At 66.0% G+C, this 23,746-nt stretch overlaps 13 protein-coding genes across 13 annotated transcripts; 6 read left to right on the plus strand and 7 right to left on the minus strand.

Annotated features, from left to right (window-relative positions):
- Positions 1 to 9: 9 nt before the first annotated feature.
- MICPUN_56076 (hypothetical protein) lies at positions 10 to 1,416 on the minus strand (the record flags this gene model as incomplete). Its single annotated transcript, XM_002500053.1, has 1 exon — positions 10 to 1,416. One exon carries the CDS (start codon positions 1,127 to 1,129, stop codon positions 170 to 172), a length of 960 nt encoding a protein of 319 aa, XP_002500099.1. The 3' UTR covers positions 10 to 169.
- Positions 1,417 to 2,872: 1,456 nt separating this feature from the next.
- Positions 2,873 to 3,211, plus strand: MICPUN_107739 (hypothetical protein). The gene has a single exon (XM_002499574.1). The coding sequence runs from the start codon at positions 2,907 to 2,909 to the stop codon at positions 3,117 to 3,119; it is 213 nt and encodes a 70-aa protein (XP_002499620.1). The 5' UTR covers positions 2,873 to 2,906; the 3' UTR covers positions 3,120 to 3,211.
- MICPUN_98903 (hypothetical protein) lies at positions 3,210 to 6,212 on the minus strand (the record flags this gene model as incomplete). The annotated part of the gene is made up of 1 exon (XM_002500054.1): positions 3,210 to 6,212. The coding sequence occupies one exon, from the start codon at positions 6,210 to 6,212 to the stop codon at positions 3,210 to 3,212; it is 3,003 nt and encodes a 1,000-aa protein (XP_002500100.1).
- A 426-nt stretch (positions 6,213 to 6,638) lies between these two features.
- On the plus strand, positions 6,639 to 8,375 carry MICPUN_79035 (fkbp-type peptidyl-prolyl cis-trans isomerase; the record flags this gene model as incomplete). The annotated part of the gene is made up of 1 exon (XM_002499575.1): positions 6,639 to 8,375. One exon carries the CDS (start codon positions 6,639 to 6,641, stop codon positions 8,370 to 8,372), a length of 1,734 nt encoding a protein of 577 aa, XP_002499621.1. The 3' UTR covers positions 8,373 to 8,375.
- On the minus strand, positions 8,367 to 11,030 carry MICPUN_56071 (predicted protein; the record flags this gene model as incomplete). The annotated part of the gene is made up of 2 exons (XM_002500055.1): positions 8,367 to 10,850; positions 10,930 to 11,030. 2 exons carry the CDS (start codon positions 11,028 to 11,030, stop codon positions 8,468 to 8,470), a joined length of 2,484 nt encoding a protein of 827 aa, XP_002500101.1. The 3' UTR covers positions 8,367 to 8,467.
- Positions 11,031 to 11,294: 264 nt separating this feature from the next.
- On the plus strand, positions 11,295 to 12,167 carry MICPUN_56070 (peptidylprolyl cis-trans isomerase-like protein; the record flags this gene model as incomplete). The annotated part of the gene is made up of 2 exons (XM_002499576.1): positions 11,295 to 11,572; positions 11,651 to 12,167. 2 exons carry the CDS (start codon positions 11,295 to 11,297, stop codon positions 12,165 to 12,167), a joined length of 795 nt encoding a protein of 264 aa, XP_002499622.1.
- Positions 12,168 to 12,293: 126 nt separating this feature from the next.
- Positions 12,294 to 13,556, minus strand: MICPUN_68115 (predicted protein; the record flags this gene model as incomplete). Its single annotated transcript, XM_002500056.1, has 2 exons — positions 12,294 to 12,450; positions 12,517 to 13,556. Coding segments are annotated over 2 exons (1,197 nt in total), but the record flags the coding sequence as incomplete, so codon positions are not given.
- A 322-nt stretch (positions 13,557 to 13,878) lies between these two features.
- On the plus strand, positions 13,879 to 15,135 carry MICPUN_56068 (predicted protein; the record flags this gene model as incomplete). Its single annotated transcript, XM_002499577.1, has 1 exon — positions 13,879 to 15,135. One exon carries the CDS (start codon positions 13,879 to 13,881, stop codon positions 15,133 to 15,135), a length of 1,257 nt encoding a protein of 418 aa, XP_002499623.1.
- Positions 15,136 to 15,202: 67 nt separating this feature from the next.
- Positions 15,203 to 16,487, minus strand: MICPUN_56067 (predicted protein; the record flags this gene model as incomplete). Its single annotated transcript, XM_002500057.1, has 2 exons — positions 15,203 to 15,221; positions 15,280 to 16,487. The coding sequence occupies 2 exons, from the start codon at positions 16,485 to 16,487 to the stop codon at positions 15,203 to 15,205; spliced, it is 1,227 nt and encodes a 408-aa protein (XP_002500103.1).
- A 78-nt stretch (positions 16,488 to 16,565) lies between these two features.
- Positions 16,566 to 17,745, minus strand: MICPUN_107737 (predicted protein). The gene has a single exon (XM_002500058.1). It carries the CDS (start codon positions 17,738 to 17,740, stop codon positions 16,616 to 16,618), a length of 1,125 nt encoding a protein of 374 aa, XP_002500104.1. The 5' UTR covers positions 17,741 to 17,745; the 3' UTR covers positions 16,566 to 16,615.
- A 404-nt stretch (positions 17,746 to 18,149) lies between these two features.
- Positions 18,150 to 19,650, plus strand: CAO1 (chlorophyllide a oxygenase). Its single transcript, XM_002499578.1, has one exon. The coding sequence runs from the start codon at positions 18,233 to 18,235 to the stop codon at positions 19,541 to 19,543; it is 1,311 nt and encodes a 436-aa protein (XP_002499624.1). The 5' UTR covers positions 18,150 to 18,232; the 3' UTR covers positions 19,544 to 19,650.
- MICPUN_56064 (bile Acid:Na+ symporter family) lies at positions 19,603 to 20,991 on the minus strand (the record flags this gene model as incomplete). The annotated part of the gene is made up of 1 exon (XM_002500059.1): positions 19,603 to 20,991. The coding sequence occupies one exon, from the start codon at positions 20,989 to 20,991 to the stop codon at positions 19,654 to 19,656; it is 1,338 nt and encodes a 445-aa protein (XP_002500105.1). The 3' UTR covers positions 19,603 to 19,653.
- Positions 20,992 to 21,084: 93 nt separating this feature from the next.
- MICPUN_98899 (predicted protein) lies at positions 21,085 to 23,387 on the plus strand (the record flags this gene model as incomplete). The annotated part of the gene is made up of 2 exons (XM_002499579.1): positions 21,085 to 21,578; positions 21,830 to 23,387. 2 exons carry the CDS (start codon positions 21,085 to 21,087, stop codon positions 23,385 to 23,387), a joined length of 2,052 nt encoding a protein of 683 aa, XP_002499625.1.
- Positions 23,388 to 23,746: the final 359 nt, after the last annotated feature.

Here is a 23,746-nt window from a genome sequence, read left to right on the forward strand (position 1 = left end):
GTATCTTCTAAATGACGATTCATTCATTAACACCAACGCCTACGATGACTTGATCGACTCGATGTTACGTATGTACACGCGCTACGTATGGAAAAGAAAGTTTAACCTTCCCGCAGACGAAACCAGCAGAGGTGCTGCTACCGTTCGCCCCGCGGGGTCGTATTATGGCTCACGCCGGAGCCGCACCGAACGTCCCCGGCCTCGGCGGCTTCCCCGACGAGTCCCCGAGGTCGTGCGAGAACCTGCAGGCGTCTCCCATGCGGCATCCCCCCGGCTTTGACAAAAACTGGCACGGTTTCGACGACGCCGATCCGCCGCCGCTGCTCCCCGCGCTCCCGGTGGACCCGGGGCTGAGCGACCGCGCCTGAGGCTGCGCATCGTTCCGCGTTCTTCGTCCCTTGCGCGAGGTGACCAGGGTGAACTCGTCGCTCGCGGGTGACGACGACAGCTCCGCCGGCGAGGACTGCCCGGAGGATATCGAGGAACCCGGGGGAGGGGGAATAGCCGCGTGGTCCTCACCCGGGAGCTTGGCCGCGACGTACTTGCCATCCATCGACAGCTCGAACATCTCCGGGAGCGATTTGAAGAACTTGGCGTAGTTCTCCGGCACCGTCAGGGGCTTCTCGAGGTCGATCGCGAGCTTCACCAAGGTCACCCAAGGGCTCCCCTCGATCGCCTTTGCGCAGAGGTAGTCGTGAACCTTGGACGAGTAAATCTCGCGGACGCTGCGGAACCCGGCGCCGTTGAAACCCGGCGCGGGGTTGACGTTCTTCTTCGGGTTTTGGTGCCTGTTGGAGTCGCGTCGGTTCCTGCGGGGGGGTGACCGGGGCGGGACTCCGCCGTTGAGCCGATTGGGGGGCGTGTATTTGCCAGGGTCGACGAGGTTCACGCTCTGCCTGCGGGCACCCCCGATCAAGGCCCCGCGACCGCCAAAGTCCGGCGGTGATCTATCCGGCGCGCTGCCGTACACAGCCTTGAACGGGGTGAGCTCCTCGGCGTCGTCGTCGAATCCGAACAGCGCGTCGGGCAATCGATCGATCAACTCCTCGACTCCCGCGGCGGCCATCACCTCGCGGCGATCCTCCGCGTCGTCGTCGAAGAGGACGTTGACGCAGCTCTCCGCGGTCATGCGAGACGATGACGACGAAGGGGAGATGGGCGCCTTATGCGGCGACGCGGAGCCGGTGACGCGCGCGTCGGCGCCGCGAATCCACGTCGTCGCGTTGACGCCGAGGCTCGGCGCGGTGGCCATGGAGTCGGCGGGCGGTTTAAACGTTTGGGGGGTCTAAAGCCACTGGCCGTCCGCGGGCTGCTGCTGGTGCTGGTGCTGGGGCGTTACCTGGTCTACGTGGCCCTTGATGCCGGCGATCTCCACGGAGAGCTTGTATATCTTCTCCTGGTAGTCGCTCAGGACGTTCTTATTCTCCCTGATGGCCTCGGCGTACTCGGCGTCCTCTCCGTCGGCTTGGATCGCCTGGCCGAGCTCGACGTTGGACCGCTCGAGGTGAGCGCACGCGTTCTCGAGGCGCGCCTTTTCCTGTTCAAGAGCCGCTAGATGCTCGTTTTCTTCCTTGGTGTCAAACTTGGACGACATGGTTAGCGCATGGTGCGGGAGCTTACACGGACGTCATTGCTGTCGTCCGCTCGCTCTTGGTATGTGCTGCCTTGTGGGAACCGTCGATTCCTGCGCAGATCGGGGGCGAAGCGATCAGTCGAGTTGTGTGTTCGTGTCATGGAGGGGCTGGTTGCGCCGATACCGCATCATCAGGGAGATGGGAAGCGGGGACGGGCGTCGCGTCGCTTGAAATAATTCAAGTTTCGGCAGTGTTCCTCTCACCTGTGACGCTGATCAGTTACTGGTTATACTGGCGCGCTGCGCTTAAATCCCCTGACGGGTCTACATGGACGACATGGTGCAACTCCTCTGGAGCTGTGTTCGTGTGCGTGTCCTTCGTCGTATCCCTTCGTTGTGCGCCTGAGTAAGGGCCTTCTCTTCCGCGGCACCACCCTCTTCGTGTGACCGTCCATTCGAAAAAATCCTTGTTTGGTCCCATTTCGTGCACCTTTCCCGGGAGAAAATTGCGAATTCTGCCAATCGACGAGGTCAGTGACTCGTCGATGCTTGAGATTTTTTGGCAGGGGTCGGGAGAATTGCGCACGTGCGTCTGACGTCGATTTGAGCTGGCAGAAGCTGGAGATTCTGCCGCGTCCGAGGCTGCGACTTTTTGGATAGGGGTCCGGATGAGCTGGCGGGCCTCTCCGGACCCTTTCGAGAAAACCCGTCGCCGATCGACCGGGACGAATTTTCACCGCGAGCGTCGATCGAACGCGCCAGAGTTTGACCGAGGGTGCTCGACCCACGGGGCGTGAAGCCTTTCGAGTTGGCACGTCACCACCATCACACCTCCGCAGCGCCTCTCCCCGTCGGCGCACCCGCCCGTTCGACCCACCGGACAAAACGACGATGTTCGCCGTCTCCTCCAACGCGCTCCTCGCGCTCCCAGCCGCCGCGACCCGCGCCCAGCGCGCCCCCGCCGCGCGCCGCGTCGTCGCCGCGCGCGCGTCCGCCGATGCCGAGACGACGGGCGCGAAGGTGCGCCAGGCGGCGACCGTGGCGCTGCTCTCCGCGACCGTGGCGTTCGGACACCCCGGCTACGCCAACGCGGGACTCTTCGGAGGCGGCGACAAGATGAACAAATACGGCGAGGACGCCACCGCCCGCTACATGAGGGAGATGGAGGAGGCTCGGTGCGTCGGATAAACCACTTCGCGATCGCGAGCTCTTCGCGCCGATCCCTCGCCCGCCCCCGAGACCCTTTCGACTGACGACCCCCGCCCCGTCCCCCTTTGACGATGACAGCAAAGCCGAAGGCGTCGCCGCCGCCCCCGCCCTCAGCGTCGAGTCCATGTACCAGGAGCAGGGCGGCGCGTGCGGGCCCGGGTACGAGCTGGTGGTCCGCAAGGTGCTCGGCGCGTCTTGCGAGTGCGTCGAGGAATCGTGCAAGGAGGGCGCGGAGGGCGCGCGCGAGGTGCGCACCGAGGCCGAGAGGTCCTTCGGGAAGCAGGATGAGCCATCCGTGCAGAGCGGAGGCGTCACCATCACCTTCATGAACAAGTAACGGAGAGAAAAGAGGGCGAGAGACAAAGACGACGTAACGAGTAAGGGTTTTAGAGAGAACAGGTCAATCGTCGATTAAACGACATCCGACTCATCGCGACGCGCCGTTCAACGCCTCGACGAAGGCCACCGCATCCCCCACGCGCGCAGCCTCCGACGCGACATCCTCCCCCTTCGCGGACTCTTCGTTAATCGCCACCGCCGCGAGCCCCCCGTCGTCGATACCCCCGACCCACGACACCCTCGCGGCTCCGCCCCCCGACGTCTCCACAACCGCGGACAGCGGCTCGAGCCACGCGCCGACGCCGAGCTCGGGACGGAGGCGCCCGACGAACGCGTGCGTCGCCACGACGCGGTGCGCGTCGCCGCACGCCGCCCCCGGAGAGAAATCCCCGTCCGGGTAATCCACGGCGACGACAAAGGACCCGTCGGCCTCGACGGCGATTGACGCCACCCCGCCGCGACTGGCCCGCGCCTCGCCCCCGCCTCGTGCTTCGATACCACTTGCCCCGCCTTCGCCTCGGATCCCGCGGACGGACTGCGCGCGCGGAAGGCCTCGCACCGTCAGACGCACCCCGTGCACGCCCCTGAGGAGCACCTCGCACGCCGCCGCCGGCTCGGCGCCCCAGGCGCCATCCCCGAGCTTGGCCGAAAACGCGACGACGGACGACCCGTCGCTCGCCATCCGAGCGTCGATGAAACGCAAGCCGCGAGACCTGAGCCACGACGTCACCGTTGTTCTCTGCGCGACGACCCTCTGGGACTTCACCGCCGCGCCGACGGCGTCGACGACGGCGTCGAAAGAGTCGAAGGGGAACGAACCGTCCCCGCCGGATTTGCGTTTCTTGGCGTCCAAGAGCGCGACGCCGTCGGGCGCGAGCGGCGCGACCGACGCCACCGCTGGAGCCATGGCCGGGTGCGCCCGGGGCGCGTGCACCAGCGCCAGCCTCGCGACGCCGCCGCCGCCGCCGCCCGCGTTTCCCCCGCCCGCGGCTGCGGCTGCGCCCTTTTTCTTGGCCGACTTTTTTACCGACTTTCCGGGCGATTTCGCCGCCCCAGACGGTTCGCCGTCGCGCGTCACGAAAACCCCGACGTAGACGCCGCCCGAGGCGGGGGGAACGATCGCGAGAGCCGCGGGGGCGACGCCGTTGACCCACCCCTTCATCGAGCGCGGCGCCGGGTGCGTGCAGACGCCCGCGTCTCGCGCCGCGTCGCGCAGGTCTCGCTCCTCGGCGTACCGCCTCAGCGTGGGCAGGAGCCCGCGCAGGGCCGGGATCCCCCCGACGCACGCGGCGTGCTCGACGCTCGCCGCGGACCCGGACGAGGCGATGGACGCGACGCCGCACACGCGGAGCTCGCCACCCCTCTTCCCGCACGTCACCTGCACGGACGTGCCCGCGTCCGTGAGACGCAGGGAAATCGCCGGGCGCCTCGCCGTCGCCCAGCCGTCCTCGTCGGCGTCTCCGGGGTTGACGGCGTCCTCGTCGAGGACGCCCTCGACGCCGGCGGCGTCGCACGCGGGCCCCAACTCCTCGAGCACCCGCCGGAGCCTCGTCGCCGCCGCCGCGCGTATCCCGTCCGCGAGGACCTCCTTGATGTCCACGCTCGCGGTGCTAAACGGCAACTCGAAGGTTTCGACGGCGCCCGTTGCGGTCGGGACGAGCGCCCTGGCGGCGATCGCGCCCGACGAGCTGTCCTTGTCGTCGGCTCTGACGTACGTGAGCTCAACCCTCGGCAACGTCCCCGCCGCCACGGCTGCGTCGACGGCGGCGGCGGTGCCGAGGCCGACCTCCACGCTGCCCACGTCCACCCCCGCCATGCGCGAGCCGGACGCCTTGACCTCCCCGGAGAGGCCGGGGAGCCAGAACCACATGCGGATTCCCTCTCCGGCGCCGCGGACCCTCCTCCTGGTCGTCGTTTCGCCGTGTTCCTTCTCGCCGTCGTCCTTCTCCTCGCTCTCCGCCCGCTTGGCCTCGGCTTTACCCATGATCTGCTCGGTGCGAATCGCGCCGCCGTGCCAGGCGCCGCCGCCCCGCGCAACCTTCTTCGACTGGTTCATCACCGTCATCGCGCACAGTCGCAGCGCTATGTCGTGGCACACGTAGTGCAACCCCGCGAGGCCTTGGGCGCCCCCCTCGACGAGCTCGGGCGGCGCCGGCGGCGGCGGCGACATCCCCGCCATCCTCGCGGTGGCGCGCTCGCCCAGGATCTTCACCTCCGTCTTGGTGAGCGGGAACACCCGCGCGTGCGCCGCGCGGCCCTCGTCCTCGTCCGCGTCGATCATCTCTCCCGCGAGCATCTCGATCGAGACGACGAGCCAACCGCCGAGTTTCGGCGGCGGCGGCGGCGGCGGCGGCGGCGGGTCGGCGCCGTCGTCGTCCCCGCCCCCATCCTCCTTTTCCTCGCCCCCATCCTCCTTCTCGTCCTTCTCGGGGGGCGGGGGCAACGGCGGCGGGCCTCCCAGCGTGAGCGTCGCGCGGTACTCCCCGGGCACCCCCACGACGCACTCCCCGTTCCGCACGGAGAACACTTTCATGGCTTTGGGCATGGTCCCGCGTTCCCGTTCGTCGACGAGCAACCCGCGGATCTCGATGTCGAAGCGTCGGCATCGCTCGTCGCGCACCCTGATGAGCTCGGGGTCCGTCTCGAGGGGCACGGGTTTGGGCGCGACGTCCGCGATGGCCCTGGGCAGGTTCGAGTACTTGCCGTTGCAGAGGACGTCGAGCGCGCCCGGGGTGTCGTACAGCGGTCCCGCCGCCCAGTCCATCTGCTGCCTCAGGCCGTACAGCCGATCCGCCGCGTCGGCGAAGGCCATGTCGTGCTGCCTGAGCTGCCCCATCATGTCCCCACACTTGACCGCGATCTGAGCCGCCCTATTCTTGGGCGCCCATTCCACGAGCACGTGCAGCCGCGTCAGCCGCTGGCGCAGGTTGTGGAGGTACCGCGCCAGCTCGCGCTTCCGGTCCAACTCGGGCTGCCCGGGCAGGTTGTTGCAGAGCCTCTGCAGATCGGTGTACGCGACGTGCACGAGACGCTCCACCAGCTCCGACTGTCCGACCGTGCGGGTATGGCGCGGGAGACCGTCGAGCGACATGTTGCCTCGGTTCGAAACGACCCCGCGGTCCCTGCGCCCCGACCGAGTGGCCTTCGGGGAGGGGGCAACCCTAACAACAACAGATCTTATAAGAAATTCGCCGCGAATTAAACAGGACCCTTACTGTTTGCGCGCATGTGGTCATCGCATTTATCTTTGCGTTTAATTATTTTGCATGAAGTCTGTACGAAGACGCACTTAGAATTCGGGCGGGCAAAAATTCCCCAAAAAAAACTTTCGACAACGTTCTATTTTGCGCAAGCGGCGGTTCGGCGGTTATGGAAAAAGAAGATCTTTCGATCGCGCCCGCCGCTCCATTGGAAAGCGCACCGGGGCACGCACGCACCGACAGATCGAGCACATCGAATCGACCAGTTTGGACAGATCACCGACACGATGGACGGCTACGACGACGCGAACGACATGATGAACCCCCACAACGGCCTGCCCATGGGCGGCATGGACGGCTTCGACGAGGACGAAATCGAGTACCCCGATCTCGACGTTGACGAGGAGGCCGACGTCTCCACCGCCAAGGACGGCGGCGTGACCAAGAAGGTCCTCGCCAAGGGCACCGGCGACGAGCGGCCCGAAAAAGGCGATGAGGTCGTCGTCCACTACACCGGCACCCTCCTCGACGGCACCAAGTTCGACAGCAGCGTCGATCGCGGCGATCCCTTCAAGTTCCGCCTCGGCCTCGGCCAGGTCATCAAGGGCTGGGACCAGGGCGTCGCGTCCATGAAGAAGGGCGAGAAAGCCATCCTCACCTGCAAACCCGACTACGCCTACGGCGAGCGCGGCTCCCCGCCCACCATCCCCGCCAACTCCACCCTCAAGTTCGAGGTTGAGCTCTTCTCCTGGAAATCCGACAAGGATCTCTACGGCGACGGCGGGTGCGTCCGCGCCAAGGTGCTCAAGAAGTCCGGCGCCTTCGGATTCCCGATGGACAAGCACGAGGTGACCGTCAAGTACAGCGCGTGCGCGCCCGACACCGACGTCGCGGGCGCGGGCGACGAGATCGTCCCCGCCACCGAGGTCACCTTCGCCGTCGGCGCCGACCAGGCCCCGTTCAAGGGCCTCGAGAAGGCGGTGACGAAGATGAAGGAGGGCGAGACGTGCCTGTTTCGGATGAAGAACGTCCCCGGCGGGTACCAGTACTGCGAGGGTCTCAACGCGCAGGCTGCGGACGTCACCGTGACCCTGGAGGTGCACCAGCCCGTCGATTCCATCTGCAACGACGAGGGCACCAAGAAGACCACCGTCGACGGCGAGGGCTACGACCACCCCAACGACGGGAGCAAGTGCGTCGTGTCGTACACCGTCACCCCCGCGGACGGTGGCGCCGCCATCGAGACCAAGGAGGATTTCGAGTTCGAACTCGGCCTCGAGATCCTCTCCGAGGGGCTCGAGGAGGTCGTCTTGAAGATGAAGAAGAGCGAGACGGCCGAGTGCGTCATCCCCAGCGACTGGAACACCTACGGGCAGAAGGTCAAGGCTGTGGTCACCCTCAAGGACTTCGAAAAGGAAAAGGAGAGCTGGAGCATGGACACCGCGGAGAAGATCTCCGCCGCCGAGAAGGTCAAGAACGTGGGTAACGACGCGTACAAGGGCGGCAAGCTCGGCCTCGCCGCCAAGAAGTACCTGAAGGCGCTCCAGTACATCGAGTACGACCAGAACTTTGCCGACGAGGAAAAGGCGCAGACGAAGAAAATCAAACTCTCCCTCTACCTCAACGGCGCCGCCGTGGCCATCAAGCAGAAGGACTGGTCCAAGGCCGTCAACGACTCCACCAAGGCGCTCAACAGCGAGCGGGGTAACGAGAAGGCTCTCTACCGCCGCGCGCAGGCGTCGTGCGAGCTCGAGGAATACGACGAGGCTGAGCGCGACGTCAAGGAGCTCCTCGAGAAGGACGAGAACCACAAAGAGGCCAAGGCTCTGCTCGCGAAGGTGAAGAGGTGCAAGGTTGTCCAGGCGAAGAAGGACGCCAAGGTGTTCGGCGGGATGTTCTCCAAGCTCGGCGGTTTGTACAAGGACGAGCCAAAGGTTGACGTCAAGGCTGAAGGCGGCGAGCTGAAGGAGCCCATCGACATCGGCGGCGGGTTCTCTATGGAGGAAGTCAAGGACGACGGTGAGCCCAACGCGGCTCTCGACAACGTGTGATGAGCGTGCGGCAGTGCTTCGTGTTAATCTTAGTTTATCGTCTCGCTCCGTCTGTTATGTAACGTGAGTTCAACGCGTCGATTCGTTCATTTCGTTCATTTCTGGGGCGTGCACAGGTCCACAGTCTCCGGCTGGGACGGCGTCGCGGCCTTCTTGGGGCTCAAACACTCGAACAGAGTCGCCTGCCTGGCCTTTTTCGTCGGCGAGAACAACGGGGACCTCGGCGCGGGAGACGCCGGGGCACCCCCGGGGCGCCCCTTCCGAGACGAATCGGGCGCCGGTGTCCGCGCCGGCGACCCCGGCGGCGTTCGCAGGTCCACGACGTTCACCGCGGACGATTTGGGTCGAGCCGGGGAGGCGAGGCCCTCGTCTTGCGCCTCTTCCTCCGTCGCGACGAACGACAGCTTCTTCTTCGCCTCCAGCCTCCTCACCGCCCCTAGGTCCGGTCTGAGACCCGCGCCCAGTATCTCGTCCGAGTCCGAGTCGTGCGCCGAGTCGTCCCCAACTTCGGTCGGCGGCTTTCGCTTCGACGCGGGCGTCCGCGGGGCGGGGGTGCTCGCGAGGGGTGCCGAGGGGGGTGCCGAGGGGGGTGCCGAGGGGGGTGCCGCCGGCCGGCGCTGGGAAAAGAAGGAGGTGATGTCGTGCTGATCCGGGGAACGCGTCTTGGTCCCTCGCACCGTCTTCGGGGTTTTCCTCGGCGTCGTCGGCTTGGACTTGGACTTGGCCGGAGTGGACGGCGCAGACTTAGCCTTGGAACCCCCGGCGTCGAACCTGGCCACGAGATGCGGGCACGTCTCGCGCACCAGCGACATGCGCACGCTCCTCCTCTGCGCCAGACCTTTCAGGAACGCCAGGTCGTCGCCCCGTTCGTGGAAGTTCGGGGGAAGAACGGCCGTCCCGCCCTTCGGCGCCGACTCCCCGGCGGCCGGGTCGCCCGTCGCCGCCCTCTGCCACGCGGCCCAGTGCGCGGGATCCGCGGAGTTGACCTCGAGAAGGTACCTCCACGGGGGCGCCTTGTTGTTCCCGGACACCTTCGCGATCCGTTCCACCACGAACTCGACGCCCCGGCGCCGCAGCAGCTCCCACCGCCGGCCCGGGTCAACCGTCGAAGGATCCTCCACCCTTCGAAGCGCCCTCCGCGCCGCCTTCATGTCCCACTCGACCAGCACCGGGAGCAGCTTCTCGCGCGTGCGCCGCGGTTCCCACTGGCAGTACGTCTCCATGATCTCCTGAAGCGCCGCGACGTCCGGCCTGCGCCTCCACCGCATCTTCCGAAACGAGTCAAACTCGTCCCCGTCGTTCTCGGCCCTCTCGACCCACTCGACGTCGGAAGCGTCCCCCAACGCCTCCTCCGCGTCCCTCGCCTGAGCCGCGTACCCCCGCGCGGCGTCCCGAAAGCTCCGCGCGTACCCGTCCGTGGCGTTCGCGCGCTCGCGAACCTTGTGCAACCACCGCTCGTCCGCTCGCGCGTGGAACGGGCACTCGCACTCAACCCCGTCGCGTTCGACACATCCCGCGTCGGTGCCGCACTCCGAGCACCCGCGGACGTGGTTCTTGACCTTGTTCTTCAAACACCCGTCGTGCTTGCAACGCGCGCATCCCGTGCACTTGTCGAGTGCCTCGATCGTCGGGTCCGGGGCGGACGCGAGGAAGGCGTCGAGGCGGGCGGGTAAGCTTCGTTGGCGTCGGTCCCGTCCCCCCGGCTCTGCCCGGGTCCTTCGAGCCTCGTCCTTTGCGAGCGCCTTGACGACGAGCAGCGCCTTCGTGCCGCCCACGTTCTTGGCGCCGGTGAGGTCGTAGTCGCCGCCGGTGAGGAGGGCGAGGGCGGTGAGCGCGGGTGCGACGTGCTCCACGTCATCGCCGAGCATCAGCCTCTTGCCCACGTCGGCGGCTTCCACTCGCTCCATGAATAAGTCGCGCTGATCGTTTTGCGAGAGCCTCAGCGTCTTGAACACCGTCCTCGCGCCGAAGAGCAGGGAGTCACCGTCGCTGGTCACGCACCCGTCGACGATCCCCATGCTGTCCATGACCGCGCACGTGGCCTCCGCCTCGCCCGGGGCCTCCACCCCGGGTAGCCCCAGCGCGCGAAGCACCTCGAGCGCAACCTCCCCGCATCTCCCAAAGGCGCCTCCACCGCCTCCGGCGTGGGCTCCCCATCTGGCCCGGAGCGCGCCGAGCTTTTGCCAGGGCGCCTGGCCGTCGATGACGCCGACGGGCACGCACCCGTGCCTGAGGTAGTTCAGCGCGCGCTCGAAGACGACCTTGGCCGTCTTGGACGCGTCCGGATCATCAAAGCCGAGGTCCTCGTTGTACACTTCGTCCAGAGCTTGCTGGGTACATGCCTGGATGATCCAAAGGCTCAGGTCAACGGCGAGAGCCTTGCCGTCGACAGATTCGCGGATGATCCTCTGCGCGTCCGGGTCATCCTCGTCCGACCCGTCGACCCTGACGATGGCGCCCTCTTCGTCCAGCAGCTTCCTGCGAATGGGGACGGAGGGAAGGGTGACGGAAAGTCAGCGGAGAATCCGAGAGTTTTCCCGTCACGAGCGGGGCGGACTTTGCATTTCCCCTTCGTGGGGGTGCATCGAAGCGGGACGCGGTGTCGGGTTCGGGAGGGGCGGGGACCGCGGGCGCGCACCATAGGTTCGTGATGCCCATCGCGATTCGCCCACTTTTTCACCGTCGGTCAACCCGCGGTCACCCGGGGGCTCGGGGACGCGACTCCCTCTGGCGCGGGGGACGTGCAAGATTTGGCGGGGGTGTTCACCGGCTTGTGTGAGTGCCAAAATTTCTCCACGCCGCGAGCTGACAGTGCGTGCCGTCTGCTGGAACCGTGGATAGCGATCAAATCTGACGTGTCCTTCTCCTCACTTCAACCCCCGGCACCCCGCCCCGGACACCCGACACGAACCGACGTAAGCGATGGGAGGAGCCGCATCCAAGCCCGAGGACATCCTCAAGGTGGTCGACACCCCGGTGAACTACCAGCCCCCGCTCGAGGTCAACGGCGCCAACACGATGGTGTACTTCGACATCCAGCTGGGCCGATACGGGGACGCCACGAAACTCGGCCGTATCGTGATGGAGCTCAAGGACGACGTCACGCCCAAGACGGCCGAGAACTTCAAGCAGCTGTGCCTCGCAGGAGAGGGCGCCGGCTACAAGGGCAGCCGATTCCACCGCGTCATCCCCAGCTTCATGTGAGTGTCCACGGACCTGCGAATCCGATCGAAAACCTGACGCGATCCTCCCCCGAAAATATCCCTCCAACCGAACAGGTGCCAGGGCGGTGACTTCACGAACGACAACGGCACGGGCGGTCGCTCCATCTACGGCAGGACCTTTCCCGATGAGAACTTCACCCTCCCCCACACGGGCCCCGGAATCCTCTCCATGGCCAACGCGGGCCCCAACACCAACGGATCGCAGTTCTTCCTCTGCACCGTCGCCACCCCTTTCCTCAACGGCAAGCACACCGTCTTCGGTCAGGTCGTGGAGGGATACAACGTCATCAAGGCGATCGAAGCGTGCGGATCCCGCTCGGGAGACACCAGTGCCGACGTCATCATCGGCGACTGCGGCGTCGTGGCGTCCGTCAAGGGCTCCGCCAAGGGCGGTCGCAAGATGACCACCGGCACCCGGGGCTATCACACCGCGGCGGCGGCGGCTGCGAGCGCTCGATTCTCCGCGCGCGCTCGAGTCGGTGGTATCATGCGCGTCGCGCCCCGTGCCGCGCGCGCGGTGCCCCGCGTCGGACGCGCAATCTCGGTCATGTCCAGAGCTCTCGTCGCGTGAAGCGCTTTTTACGAGGTTAGCGTCGCGATGAATGAAATTTCACATCGGTTGACGACTCTACGCGGCACCTTACCCGCCTCACAGCCCGGGGACCACGTCGAGACCCACTCGCTTGAAGAACCCCGCGACCGCATCCACGTCCACGGGCGCTCCCGCGAGCGTCCCCAGCGGCTCGCGCATCTCCGCGGATCCCACCCAAGCCTCGGTCCACGGCCCCCCGCCAACCTCCACAGCCGCCGTGTCCGACTGGACACCGTCCAGGATGCACCTCCCGCGCCCCTTCCTCGCACCCCCGTCGCCCCAACCCCCGCCCCAACCCTCGCCCTTGACGTCGTCGCCGCCGTTCCACGTCGCCGCGACGTCCCGCTCCCACAGCGATACTTTCATCGAACCCCGAAACGACTCGCGGCACAGCGGCGCCATCCCCGCGCCGGCGTCGTCCATCGGCGCCCGTAACACGGTCGTCCCGCCCACCACGTCGTCCTCCGACGCGATCCAACATTCGATCTCCACCTCGTGCGTCGGGGTCACGCCGCGAACCGTCCACCGACCCCACGGGGAGACCGACCACGTCAAATCCGCGGCTTCGACACCCTCACCGGCGACGGGGACAAAGGGGAAAAAATCGCCCCCCGGCGCGTGAATCGTAATCGCCGCCACCTCCTCCCTCACCCCGGGAAGGATGACCACGCCTCGGTTACCACCCGTCGCGGTGACGCTCAAACCCGGTTGGGCGCTGAAGGAGTTGCACTGGAGCCAGAACCACCTGCTGGGAAAACCCGCGCCGCCCCAGTTCTTTTCCGAGTACGCCGGCGCTTTGGCGAATTCGACTCGAGCGCCGTTCGTCTCGATCCAACCGGTCGCCAGGCCGTGCGCCATGGTGATCTGATAGTGCGGTTCGAACACCGGGAGAGACGACAGCCACCCCGCGGTGGACGTCGCCCTCCCGCGGTCGCCGTATCCGGCGACGGGCTCGATGGAGAAGTCCCAGCGCACCTCGGACGCGAGTTTCTCGGGGGGCCACACGGAAGGATCGTTGACCTCGTCCCCGAGACGCAGCCTGCCGCGATGGACGCTCCCGCCGGCGGCCACCTCGTAGAACTCCGGACCGCCCTCAGCGTGTGCGTAGTCCATGCGCAGGGCGAGCTCGTGCGGCGCCGCGGTGAACCTCTCCACGTCGCGGGATTCGCGCCAGATGTACTTCCCTCCCGGCGTGCACACCTGCGCGCCCGCGCCCCGTCGCTCGCTCCGACGCAAGTCCGGGTCGTAGACGTGGTAGATGAGGCTGAGGTTGTCGCGGATCTCCGGGAGAGTGACGCGAAAGTACCATCCCTCGAAGAACGGCCTCGGGAAGCCCTCGATGCGATGGTACCCAGAGTGGGGAGTCCTCGTGTTTGGGGACCCAACTCCGTCTCCTGCGTCTCGGGCGATTGATCCTCCCGCGCTCGCCTCGGGCTTGACGGACGACGCGCGCGGCGGCCGGGCACGCCGGTTTCTGGTCCGAAGGCTCGACCCCGCGCTCGGCACGTGAGCCTGGACGCTCCAGGCGCGGGCGGACGCCATATCGGTCGACACCGGAGGTGAAGGCGCGCCCGTGCGGTCTGCGTTGTTGACTCGACGAGCCAAACGCGAGCTTGACGCAACTTGGAGGCGACACGTCGGCACCCGAGACTTTATCGCCTTGGACATTCCACCCCGCACTCCGCCGACAATGGCGGCGCGCATGTTCTCCGGCGAGGCCCTCGCGGATCTCCGCGCGGCGTTCTCCCGTCGGTCTTCGACCCGAGCTCGTCGCGGCCGCGGGGCTGCGGTGATCGTCGCCGGTAAGCCCAAGGCGAAGAACAAGGATACGGGACGAGCCATCCACTTCCGAACCGGTCCCGAGCGGTTCAACGCGGGGTCGCAGGTGGGCGAGGCACCTCGAGGCGGCAAGGGAAAGGGCAAGACCACGAGGTCCCAGCGCACGAACAAGGTGTACAAGCAGTACCTCAGCGGCAGGCCGACCGTGGACGACGTGGAGAGGGCGTCGCGGGGCGATCGCACGAAGGCCATGGGGGTGGTCGAGAGGGAGGCGCCGTACCGGCTCACGCGGGACGAGAGGGAGGCGTGGGACCGCGCCAAACGCCGAGGCGGCGACAACGGGAAGGGATACGGCGGTGGAGGCGTACTTGAGATGCGGAGCACCCAGCGCGACCCGCTCGCGCCCCACAGGCACCCGCTCGTGAACACCCACCGCCTGTACTGCGACGCCAAGCAGGCGCTCTTCGTCTTGGTCGAGCAGGACAACGAGGGACGGGACGAGATCGTGTGCGACCTGTCCACGCTCAGGCTCGAGCGCGACGCCGAGTGCAGGGCGCGGCTGGTGGCCCTGGCGGCGACGATGGAGCCCGGGATCGTCGTCGATGACGCGTGCGGGGACGAGGAACCGATCGAGTCGCAGGCGAGGTACGTGGCGGCGATGGAACGCGACAGACTCGACGGTCTCTCCGGACTCTCCGGATCCGATCCATCGACGATGACCGACCCGCCCTCGGATTCGGACTCGAACGGTGACGCGTCGTCACCGGCCGCGGCGGCGCCGTCCGACGAGACGCTGGCGACGGCGAGGGACGCGGTGGACGCGCTGGGCGAGGAGATTAGAGCCCTCAAGGACGGCGGGGCGCAAAACTCTGACCCGGAGGTGGCCCGTCGCGTCGCCAAACTGCTGGAGCTCAAGGCCGAGCTTCGCGCGCTGGAGGACGCCGCTGAGGCGTCGACGCCCGATGCGATCGAGGCGGCGATCCGGGACGAGCGGGAGGCGAGGGAGAGGTCGGTGGAGGAGGCGCGGCGTTCGCTGGCCGAGTCGCCAATTTACGCACTTCCCGAGCGGTACCTTCGGTTCAAGTGCCCGGATCGACCGACGGCGAAGGCGCTCGCCAAGGCGCTCGCGCAGGAGGACCTGCTCGCGCTCGCGCTCGAGCCCGCGTGATGGACCGTCCACTTCGGCTGTCATGACATCACGACGGCTAAGATTATCTACTCCGTTTGTCGTTCGTTTAAGCTATCGGCGAGCGCCTTCAACTGAAACGGTCCCCCGGTTTTGCCCGCGACGCCCGGCGGCTTCGTCGGCCACTGCCAATCCTCCCGCCCGACCTTTCGCTGCACACCCTCCGCCCCTACCTCGGGCCTCCACCACACCGCCTCGTTCGCGCCGTCGCAAGGCAGCCGTTCCCGCCTCGTCCCCAACGCCCGTCCCGCGATGTGCTCCACCAGCGCCTCCGTGGTTCTCACCACCCCACCGCTCGCGTCCAATCTGTTCGGGTACCTGCTCGGGAAGACGCAACACGGGACCACCGCCCACGGCTTACCCATGACCAGCCCGCAGTCCACGATCGCGCCCGTGGCCTGATCGGGGTGTAAGCCCACGAGCGCGGAGCAGTCGCGGATCAACGCCGCGGTGGCTTCATCCGACATGAGCCGCTCGTCGAATAGAGCCTCGACGTGGTCCGCTGTTTCCGGTGCGAACGTCGCCCACTCCCGCCGCAGCTGCCTCGCCAGCGGCGACGCCACCAGCCACGCATCGTCGATAGCGGCGCTGTTCGCGACGCGCGACGCGAGCAGGCGCCTGTGACGGCTCGTGAGCCGCACGCCCCCGCCGCCTGCGCCGGCGCCCGTGCCTGTGCCTGTGCCGCCGCGAGGGTCCACGACGGTGCACGGTATCCCGAACCGAACCGACAGCTGAAACGCCAAGTCCCCGGATCCGCCGGCGACGTCCACGACGCCGCGGCCCTCGCGCAGGTTATCGCGGCCGAACTCGCGCACCAAGAGCGCCGCGAAGTGAACGGCGCGGGTGTCCTTCCTCGCTTTTTGTCTTCCCTTCCCCGTCGATGCCCGCGGGGTCTCATCGACTCGTGGCGCCGCGGTCCACGTCGTCCAACCGTCGTCGTCGTCGTCAGTGCTCGTCGGTACCCTCGTTCGGAGGCGCGTCGGGTGATAGCACACCCCGGGGGATTCCCCCGCGTCCCCGACCGGCTCCAGTCTCTCCTCGGTGAAATCGATCAGCTCCACCACGACGTTCCGAGGGGGGCGCGCGGGGGTGTCCGGGGATGGGTTGGACGCATACGGCGAGCCGGGTAGGTAGAGGGCATTGCACACGTCGCCCAGGAGGTCCCTGTCCCAACCGTCCTTCGCGTTGAGCACCACGTCGACGACGAGGGAGGACGAACCCGCGTTCCCATCGTCCCCAGCCGACGTCCCCGGCGCATCGTCGCACTCGGGCGCCAGGGTGAACGCGGCGAAATGCTTTGAGAAGGCTGCGCCGTGGGCGACTGTGCCCCTCATCGTACGCTCGACATGTGACCGGCTAAGGTGTGTCAAAACTCCGCGTCCGCGCGCTGCTGCGCGTGTTGGCGTTTGGTCAAGGCAAAGGCAGCTTATTATCACAAGAAAATCTCGGGGCTTAAAACTCTTTACATCGCGGATGCCACCTCAACCTTCTTAATGTTCTTCACGCCCTGCATGAAGAGCTTCTTCCTGATGGCCGGGAAGTCGTTGACGTCCAGGCCGAGGTCGTCCTGGATCTCCACAACCTCCTGCGAGCCGTCGTCGTGGATCACCAGCACCCGAAGGTTGGCGGTGTTCTCGTATTGGCCCTCGCCGCCGGAGATGTGCCACGCGTTGCGGATCATGAGCTCAAAGTAGTCGTCGTTGTCGATGCTCGCGCTGACGTCCTGGTAGTAGTCGATGAACTCATCGAGGTGGATGGAGCCGCTGCGGTCCCTGTCCCAGACCTTGGCGAACTCTTGGAAGGCCTGGTCCGGGGTGAGAATGCCGTTGATGACGTCCGGGTTCTCGGAGACGTCGTAGATGCTCATGAGGTCCTCCATGGTGACGACGCCGTCGCCGGTCTTATCCAGCTGTCCGAAGGCCAGCTTCACGAGGTTCTTGCGACGCTGGTTCATCTTACCGCGGAGCGCCCTGAGGAACTCGTCGAACACGACGTTGCCGTCCCCGTCCTTGTCGAAGTGGAGCATGATCTGCTCGACCTCGGTCCTCTCAATCTCGACGCCCTGATCCCTGAGGCCGTACAGGAGCTCTTCAGGCTCGATCTTGCCGTTGCCGCTGTCGTCCATAATGCGGAATGACCTGCCGAGGCTACGGATTCCGTTCAACCCGCCGCGCTTGGCGATCTGCGCGCGGATGTTTTCCAGCATCCGGCGCGACTCCTTCTGCGCCAAAGGGTGGGGCTGGACCTCGAACACGCCGTTAATGAGCTCGGAGTAGGAGACTTGCTCGTCGCCGTTGGCGTCGTAGCGGTCAAAGAGCGCCCTGATTTCTCCCTTGGGCGCATCGCCGAGGTTCATCTCGGTCAGCGCGGCGTCGAATTCGGCGAAGTCGAGGGTGCCGGAGTTGTTCCTGTCGTAGTACTTGAACCTCTTCTCGATTTCCGCGGTCTGCTTCTTCATGTCCGCGTAGCCGGTGAGGACCTCGAACCGGTTGCGGAGGAGCTTCTGCAGGTGGTCCGCCTTGTCGTCATCCGTCACCTTGGGGAATCTGTGACGATCATCGGGCTCCATCTCGTAGAGGGTGGCCATCTTGGTATCGAGGCGCTCGTTCGATAATGGATTGCCGACGTGCAATTCTGTGAATTTGGTCCCTTTTTTGGTCAAAGTTTTCTGACACGGACGAAGGCTTGCGAAGCGGCGCAGCGGCCCTTCGATCAAATTGGATGCGGCGAATTCCGTCGTCTGTTTTTGTTTGAATGCGAACCGGATTTCTGTCGTGCGATTTCCCAAATTACGCAAATAGCCCGAAATGCCGCACGACGGCCAAGACGACCGACACTGGGAATGAAAGCTGAATATGCGTTTGCGGAAAATTGACCAACTGACCAATCAGAAAACCGGAAAGACCCCTGATCTGTGCGGGCACGAGATCCGTATCATCGCATCGGTGGTTTTATCCTCATCGGAACCCGAGACGGTGCGCAGTGTTCCCCGGCGCAGCGTAAGCCGGCGCCGTCGAGGGCGGGAACCGAGAAACACGCGCGTGGGGGTTTAGTCCTCATCGTGCGTTCGCACCACCGCATGAGCGCGGCGGGAGCGAGCATGAGCGCGGCGAGCGCCTCGCGGATCGGCGTTGTTGCGCGAAATACCCCGGGGGCTACGATGATGCGGGCGCGATCGCGCTGCGCCGCGTCGGCGTCGACCCGCGCGGCCAGGTCGCAGAGGTTGGGCGGTAAGGACAAGAAGGGGCGGGTGGATGTCACGAAGTCCACCCGCGCGCGAAGCGCACCCGGGGAGGGCTCCGGGGCGACGGCGGAGGCTTCGTCCTCCACCGATGGGGATGCTGCCGCGCCGGGGACTTCCTCCGCGGGATCGAGTTCGCACGCGACGAGGACTCGCGCGATTAAAAACGGCGAGTTCTTCATCCCGTCGATGCCACCCGCGCAGATGGAGGAGCAGTTCCTCACGGGCACCAACGCCGAGCGCGCGCACTGGTTCCCCGTCGCGTTCGCCGCGGGGCTGGACGAGACCACCATGATCCCGTTCGACCTCTTCAACGTCCCGTGGGTCATGTTCCGCGACGCCGACGGCAACGCGGGATGCATAAAGGACGAATGCGCGCACAGGGCGTGCCCACTGAGCCTGGGCAAGCTGGTGAACGGCAAGGCGCAGTGCCCCTACCACGGATGGGAGTACACCACCGGGGGCGAGTGCGTCAAGATGCCGTCGATTAAGAAGATGCTCCCGGGGGTGTACGTCGACGCCGCGCCGGTGGTGGAGCGCGACGGCTTCCTCTACCTCTGGGCGGGGAAGTGGGAGCCCGGGATCGAGGACGAGGTTCTGGCGAAAACGCCGCGGCGGTCGCTGGCGCCGCCGCAGGGGTTCACGCCGATGGCGGAGGTGACCGTGGACATCCCGATGGAGGCGGAGGAGGTGCTGTCGCGGCTGATGGCGCCGGGCGGGCGGACCTCGCGGACGGCGACGGTGAGCTTCGACGTCGTGGACGCGAAACGGATAAGCGACTCGGTCTTTCCCAAGATCGTCGCCAACGTCCTGCGCGGCTTGCGCAAGCCCGTGCCCAGGACGGCGACGTTCCTGCCCGCGTGCGTGCTCGACTCCACCGTGGGTTTGGAGGACGGTCCGGGCGACTGGAACGTCCACCAGATGCACGTGGTGCTCCCGGCGAGGCCGGGGCGGTGTAGGCTGCTGTTCCGCCTCTCCGTGGACTTCGTCGCGGTGCCGGAGATCGCGCGGGCCATCGGCGGGGAGGTGTGGGCCAATCTGGCGCAGATGGTGCTGAAGGAGCAGCTGGAGGGTGTGCGGGCGAGCGGCGTGGACGACGTGGAAAGGTACCAGGAGTGGAAGGTGTCCGTGTCCGGGGATTTCGACTGACGATGTTGCCGTGATGAGTGTTAAGCTCATCTATGATAGTAGCTAGGTCGTGTGTACTACATCGATGATAATTTTGATTTCAACGCTTCGGCGAATGTGCCGGCTTCAAACTATCTCGTCGCGCGCCGCCCCGAATCCTCCTTCGCGTTGGCAAACTCGCGAAGCCTGGGCACCAGCGCGCTCCCCAGCGCGATCTGCATGGGGTGATACATCAGCGCCGGTAGACAGAACCACACCAGCTCCGGTGAGCCATCGAACAGAGCCTTTATCAGGGGCAGACCGAACGCCAGAGTCTTCTGCGAACCCATGTACACGGCGCTCACCGCGTCCCGATTCGCCAGTCCAAACGCCCTCGCCGCGGCCAGTATGGAAGCCTTGTACCCGATCAATATGACGCTCAACACCATGAACAAAGAGGTCAGCTCGCTCGCCGGCACGCCGAACCCGCTCTTGAACGTGTTACAGAAGGTGTTCCAGATGATCGCGAGGATGATGCAGTCGCTGGTCAGCTTCAGTCGTGACTTGAACGGCTTTGAGGACAAAACCTCCCCGATCGCGGGTATTGCCCTCAGGCCCATGCCGACGACCACCGGCACCAACACCTGCGATGTGAGCTTCGTCACCGCCGCGTACGGCGACCCGACGGACGCGCAGTCCGCCCCGAGGTACATGAATATCAGCGCGGGCGTGACGAAAATCCCCGCCAAGTTGCTGAAGACGGCGTGGAAGAGCGACACCGCCACGTTCCCTTCCGCGGCGTTCGTCAGCGCCACGCCGCTGCCTATGGTCGTGGGCAAACACGCGAGCACCACGAGCCCGTCCACCAGCCTCGGCGTGAGGACCCCGGCGGCTTTGAGCGCGGGACCGAGGACGTACGCGGTAGCCGCCGCGGGAAAGCCGAATATAAACGCCTGTATGAGCGCGTTGGCGCGGACGTTGGTGACCGCCTTCTTCAGCTCGGTCAGCGGGAGGTTGAGGCCGGATATGAGGAACATGACGCGGATCATGACCTGATTCACGGTGAACTCCGGCCGCACGGGCCCGCCCGTGGCCCCGACGCCCGGGGCTAGGTAGGCCAGCGCCACGCCGGAGAGCATGCCGACGAGGAAATAGTTGGCGACGAGGAAGCGGACCGTCCGCGTCCAAAGGGAGGGTTCATCGGAGGAGGGCGCCGGGGATGGCGAGGAAGCGGGCCCGTCGCCCTCGCTCGGGGACACCGTCGCGCCCGGCGCGGCGTGCGACCTCGCGAGCTCGCCCCTTCGACCCCGAACTCCGGGCTTCATCACGCTCGTCGGCACCGGGCCTTCAGGCAACGTCGCCCCGATGGATGCGCGGGGCCGAGATGGGGCGGGACGTCTCGCCGCCCGGATCGTGCCTTTAGCCCTCCCATCGCGCCGGCACACCGTCGTCGGCGCCGCGAGCGAAGATACCCTCGTGCTGACGTGCATCGGCCCCACGCGAATGTGGTGCCAGTTGTCAGCTGGAAAAGAAGATAGTGCTAGCTCATCATTGATCCAGCGAGCAAGGAGGACGACGGGGCTATGGGTCGGATCAAGGATTACTTCGTCGAGCAGGGCCTCGGCCCGAAGGACATACCCGTGGCGTTCGTGTTCCACGAGGTCATCAGCGTCGCCTTCGCCGCGTCCACTTGGGTGGCGTGCTACGGTATCCAGCCCAGCGCAACGATCTGTAGGCCACTTGCCAAGCTGCCCATCGCGGCCAAAGCCGCGGGTGCCTTCGAAAAGGCGCTCGCGTTCTCCGACGCCAAGGTGGGCAAGATGACCTGGTTGAAGAAGGTACCCATCGTCAAGAACGCGGCGCCCAGGAGGCTCACCGTCTCGCTCGCCGAGTCCCTCATGTTTCGAGGAGCGATCAAGCCCATAACGTTTGGAGGGAAGCTGTATCTCTCCTACAAGTTCGTGCAGTGGACCAAGACTCTGGGCAAGGAGAAAGAGGCGGAGGTCGACGTCAAGGGCGGGAAGAAGGCAAAGAAGAGGACGGCGTGCCTCAGCTTGGCGCTCCCGATGCCCGGCGAGTCGAGGATTAGCTTAGCGTGATGGAAGACAAGTCACACACACGTCCTTGTGCCAACTGAAAGGAATAAATTTCTTTGCGCCCGTCGCTCAGTTTGAACCGCGCTCGGACCGTCGACCCAGTGTCCCCCCCTCCATCTGTCAGGACATCGCGACGAAGTCCAACGCCGTCGCAAGAGGTCACCTTCGGAGGGCGCGTCAAACCCTGAAAGAAGAGCCCAGGGGAGGCGCCGAGAGCGTTCAAAATGCGCAGGTCCGCCTCGAATGCCGAGTCGGACGGCGGGGGCGGGGGTTGGCAGGCGGGCGGCGGCAGCGGCCCTTCAACCGGCGCCCCGCCTGCGAGCAGCGACGACCTCGTCCTGCTGCTGAGCGTCTCCATCATCTCCGCGTGCTGCCTGTGCTGGTTCCTCGAGCATCTCGACTACCTCCTCCGCCCGCTGGTGTTCGCCGTTGGGCTATCGCTCATCCTCCGCCCATTCGTGGACTTCGCGTCCGACTGGCGCTACCAGCAGGCCAAGCTTCGGCGGTGGAACGTGCAGACGCCGTGGCACCCGCGCGTGGTCGTCGTGCCCCGCGCCCTCGCCCTCGTTCTCGCGCTGTCACTGGTGATGCTCGTCAGCGCGACATTCATCTGGGCGCTGTACCTGAGCGAGCAGTGGATAGCGTTCCACTGGAAGGACAAGAGCTGGAACGATCGGTTCATCGACAGGGTCAACGACCTCGCGGACTTCACCGATCGCATCGCGCTGCGGCTGCTAAAGCGCGACGACTTCGCGCTCGCGTCGTGGCACACGCTCCAGTCGCGCGTCGAGTCGACGCTGAAAGACGAGACGTTTTGGACTCAGTTTGCCAATAACCTCTTCGGATACCTCGGGGACGCGGCGGTGACCATGTTCTACGTCCTGTTCCTGCTGGCGCCGCCGCGGGTTCCCACGCGGCTGCGTTCGCAGATCGTGCGACGGATACACGGCGCGGTGAAGAAGTTCGTCCTGATCATGGTGGCGCTGAGCGCGGTGCGAGCCACGATGGTCGGGACGCTGATATACGCGTGCGGCGTACCGGGCTCCCTCGCCGGGTCCATCGCCATCGTGTCCTTCTGGCTCTTCTTCATCCCCAACCTCGGAAGCGTCGTCGCCACCGCCATCCCGCTGCCGCTCATCGTGCTCCTCCCGGACCTGTCCAACGCTCAGCGGTGGTGCGCGCTCTTCGTGCCAGCGTTTGGGTCCTTCGTCGTCGGCGACATTCTCGGGCCGACGGTGTACCGCCGGGGTTTGGGTTTGAACGAGGTGGTGATTTTGTTGAGCCTCGTGTTCTGGTTCTCGGTGTGGGGCGGGATCGGGGCGGTGTTGGCGGTGCCGATCATGTGCGCGGTGCGCATCTCGCTGGAGGAGATTCCGCACCGGGGCACGCACGCGCTGGCGAGGATGATGGCGCCGGTGACGCCGTGGCGCGCGGTGGACCGGGGCGACAACGACGACGTGTCGGACACGGCGAGTGACGTCACGGGAGGGGGCGATATGGACGACGACGCGCGGAGGAGGAGCTCGAGGGCGATGCGGTATCGGGGCAGGCGGTTTGAGGATTTCGAAGATTCTCATCAGACGTCGCCGCCGCGGGGTTGGCTGCTGTGGGCGTACGACTCCGTGACGCGTTCGGGGCTGTTCGGTTCGAATCGCGGGGCGGCGCGAGGGGGAAACGCTCCGGATGCGGGAGACGACGGGGTCGTGGAGGGACCGAGGGAACCGCTGCTGCCGCCGAGCCAGGCGCCGCCGCCCCGAGCTCGGGCGCCCGGACTCGGGAGCACGATGTGACGAGCCAATCGAGACGTGACGTTCCCGTCGCTACCTAACGAACCTCACGGCGCCCAGTGGTGCTTCTTGTATATGTACTCCACGACCCATCCCATGACCGCCGCGTTGATGTACGTGACCGCCAGAAAGTACGCGGCGACGTCGACCGAGTACTTGATCGACGCGTGTTCGATTACTATCCCGTGACCAGCTCCGATGATCCAGAAAATCTGAGCCGCGAAGAGGGGCGTGACCGGGGGTTTGCAGTCCAGGATCCAGTACGCGCACACGAACATGAACGACGACACGAACGGCGCGAAACCCGCGACGTAAGCCATCCCGACGGTGTCGAGCTTGCGGAAGGTCTTGCTCGTGTTGAG

The sequence above is a fragment of the Micromonas commoda genome, chromosome 2, assembly GCF_000090985.2.
Source record: "Micromonas commoda chromosome 2, complete sequence".
Classification (NCBI taxonomy): domain Eukaryota; kingdom Viridiplantae; phylum Chlorophyta; class Mamiellophyceae; order Mamiellales; family Mamiellaceae; genus Micromonas; species Micromonas commoda.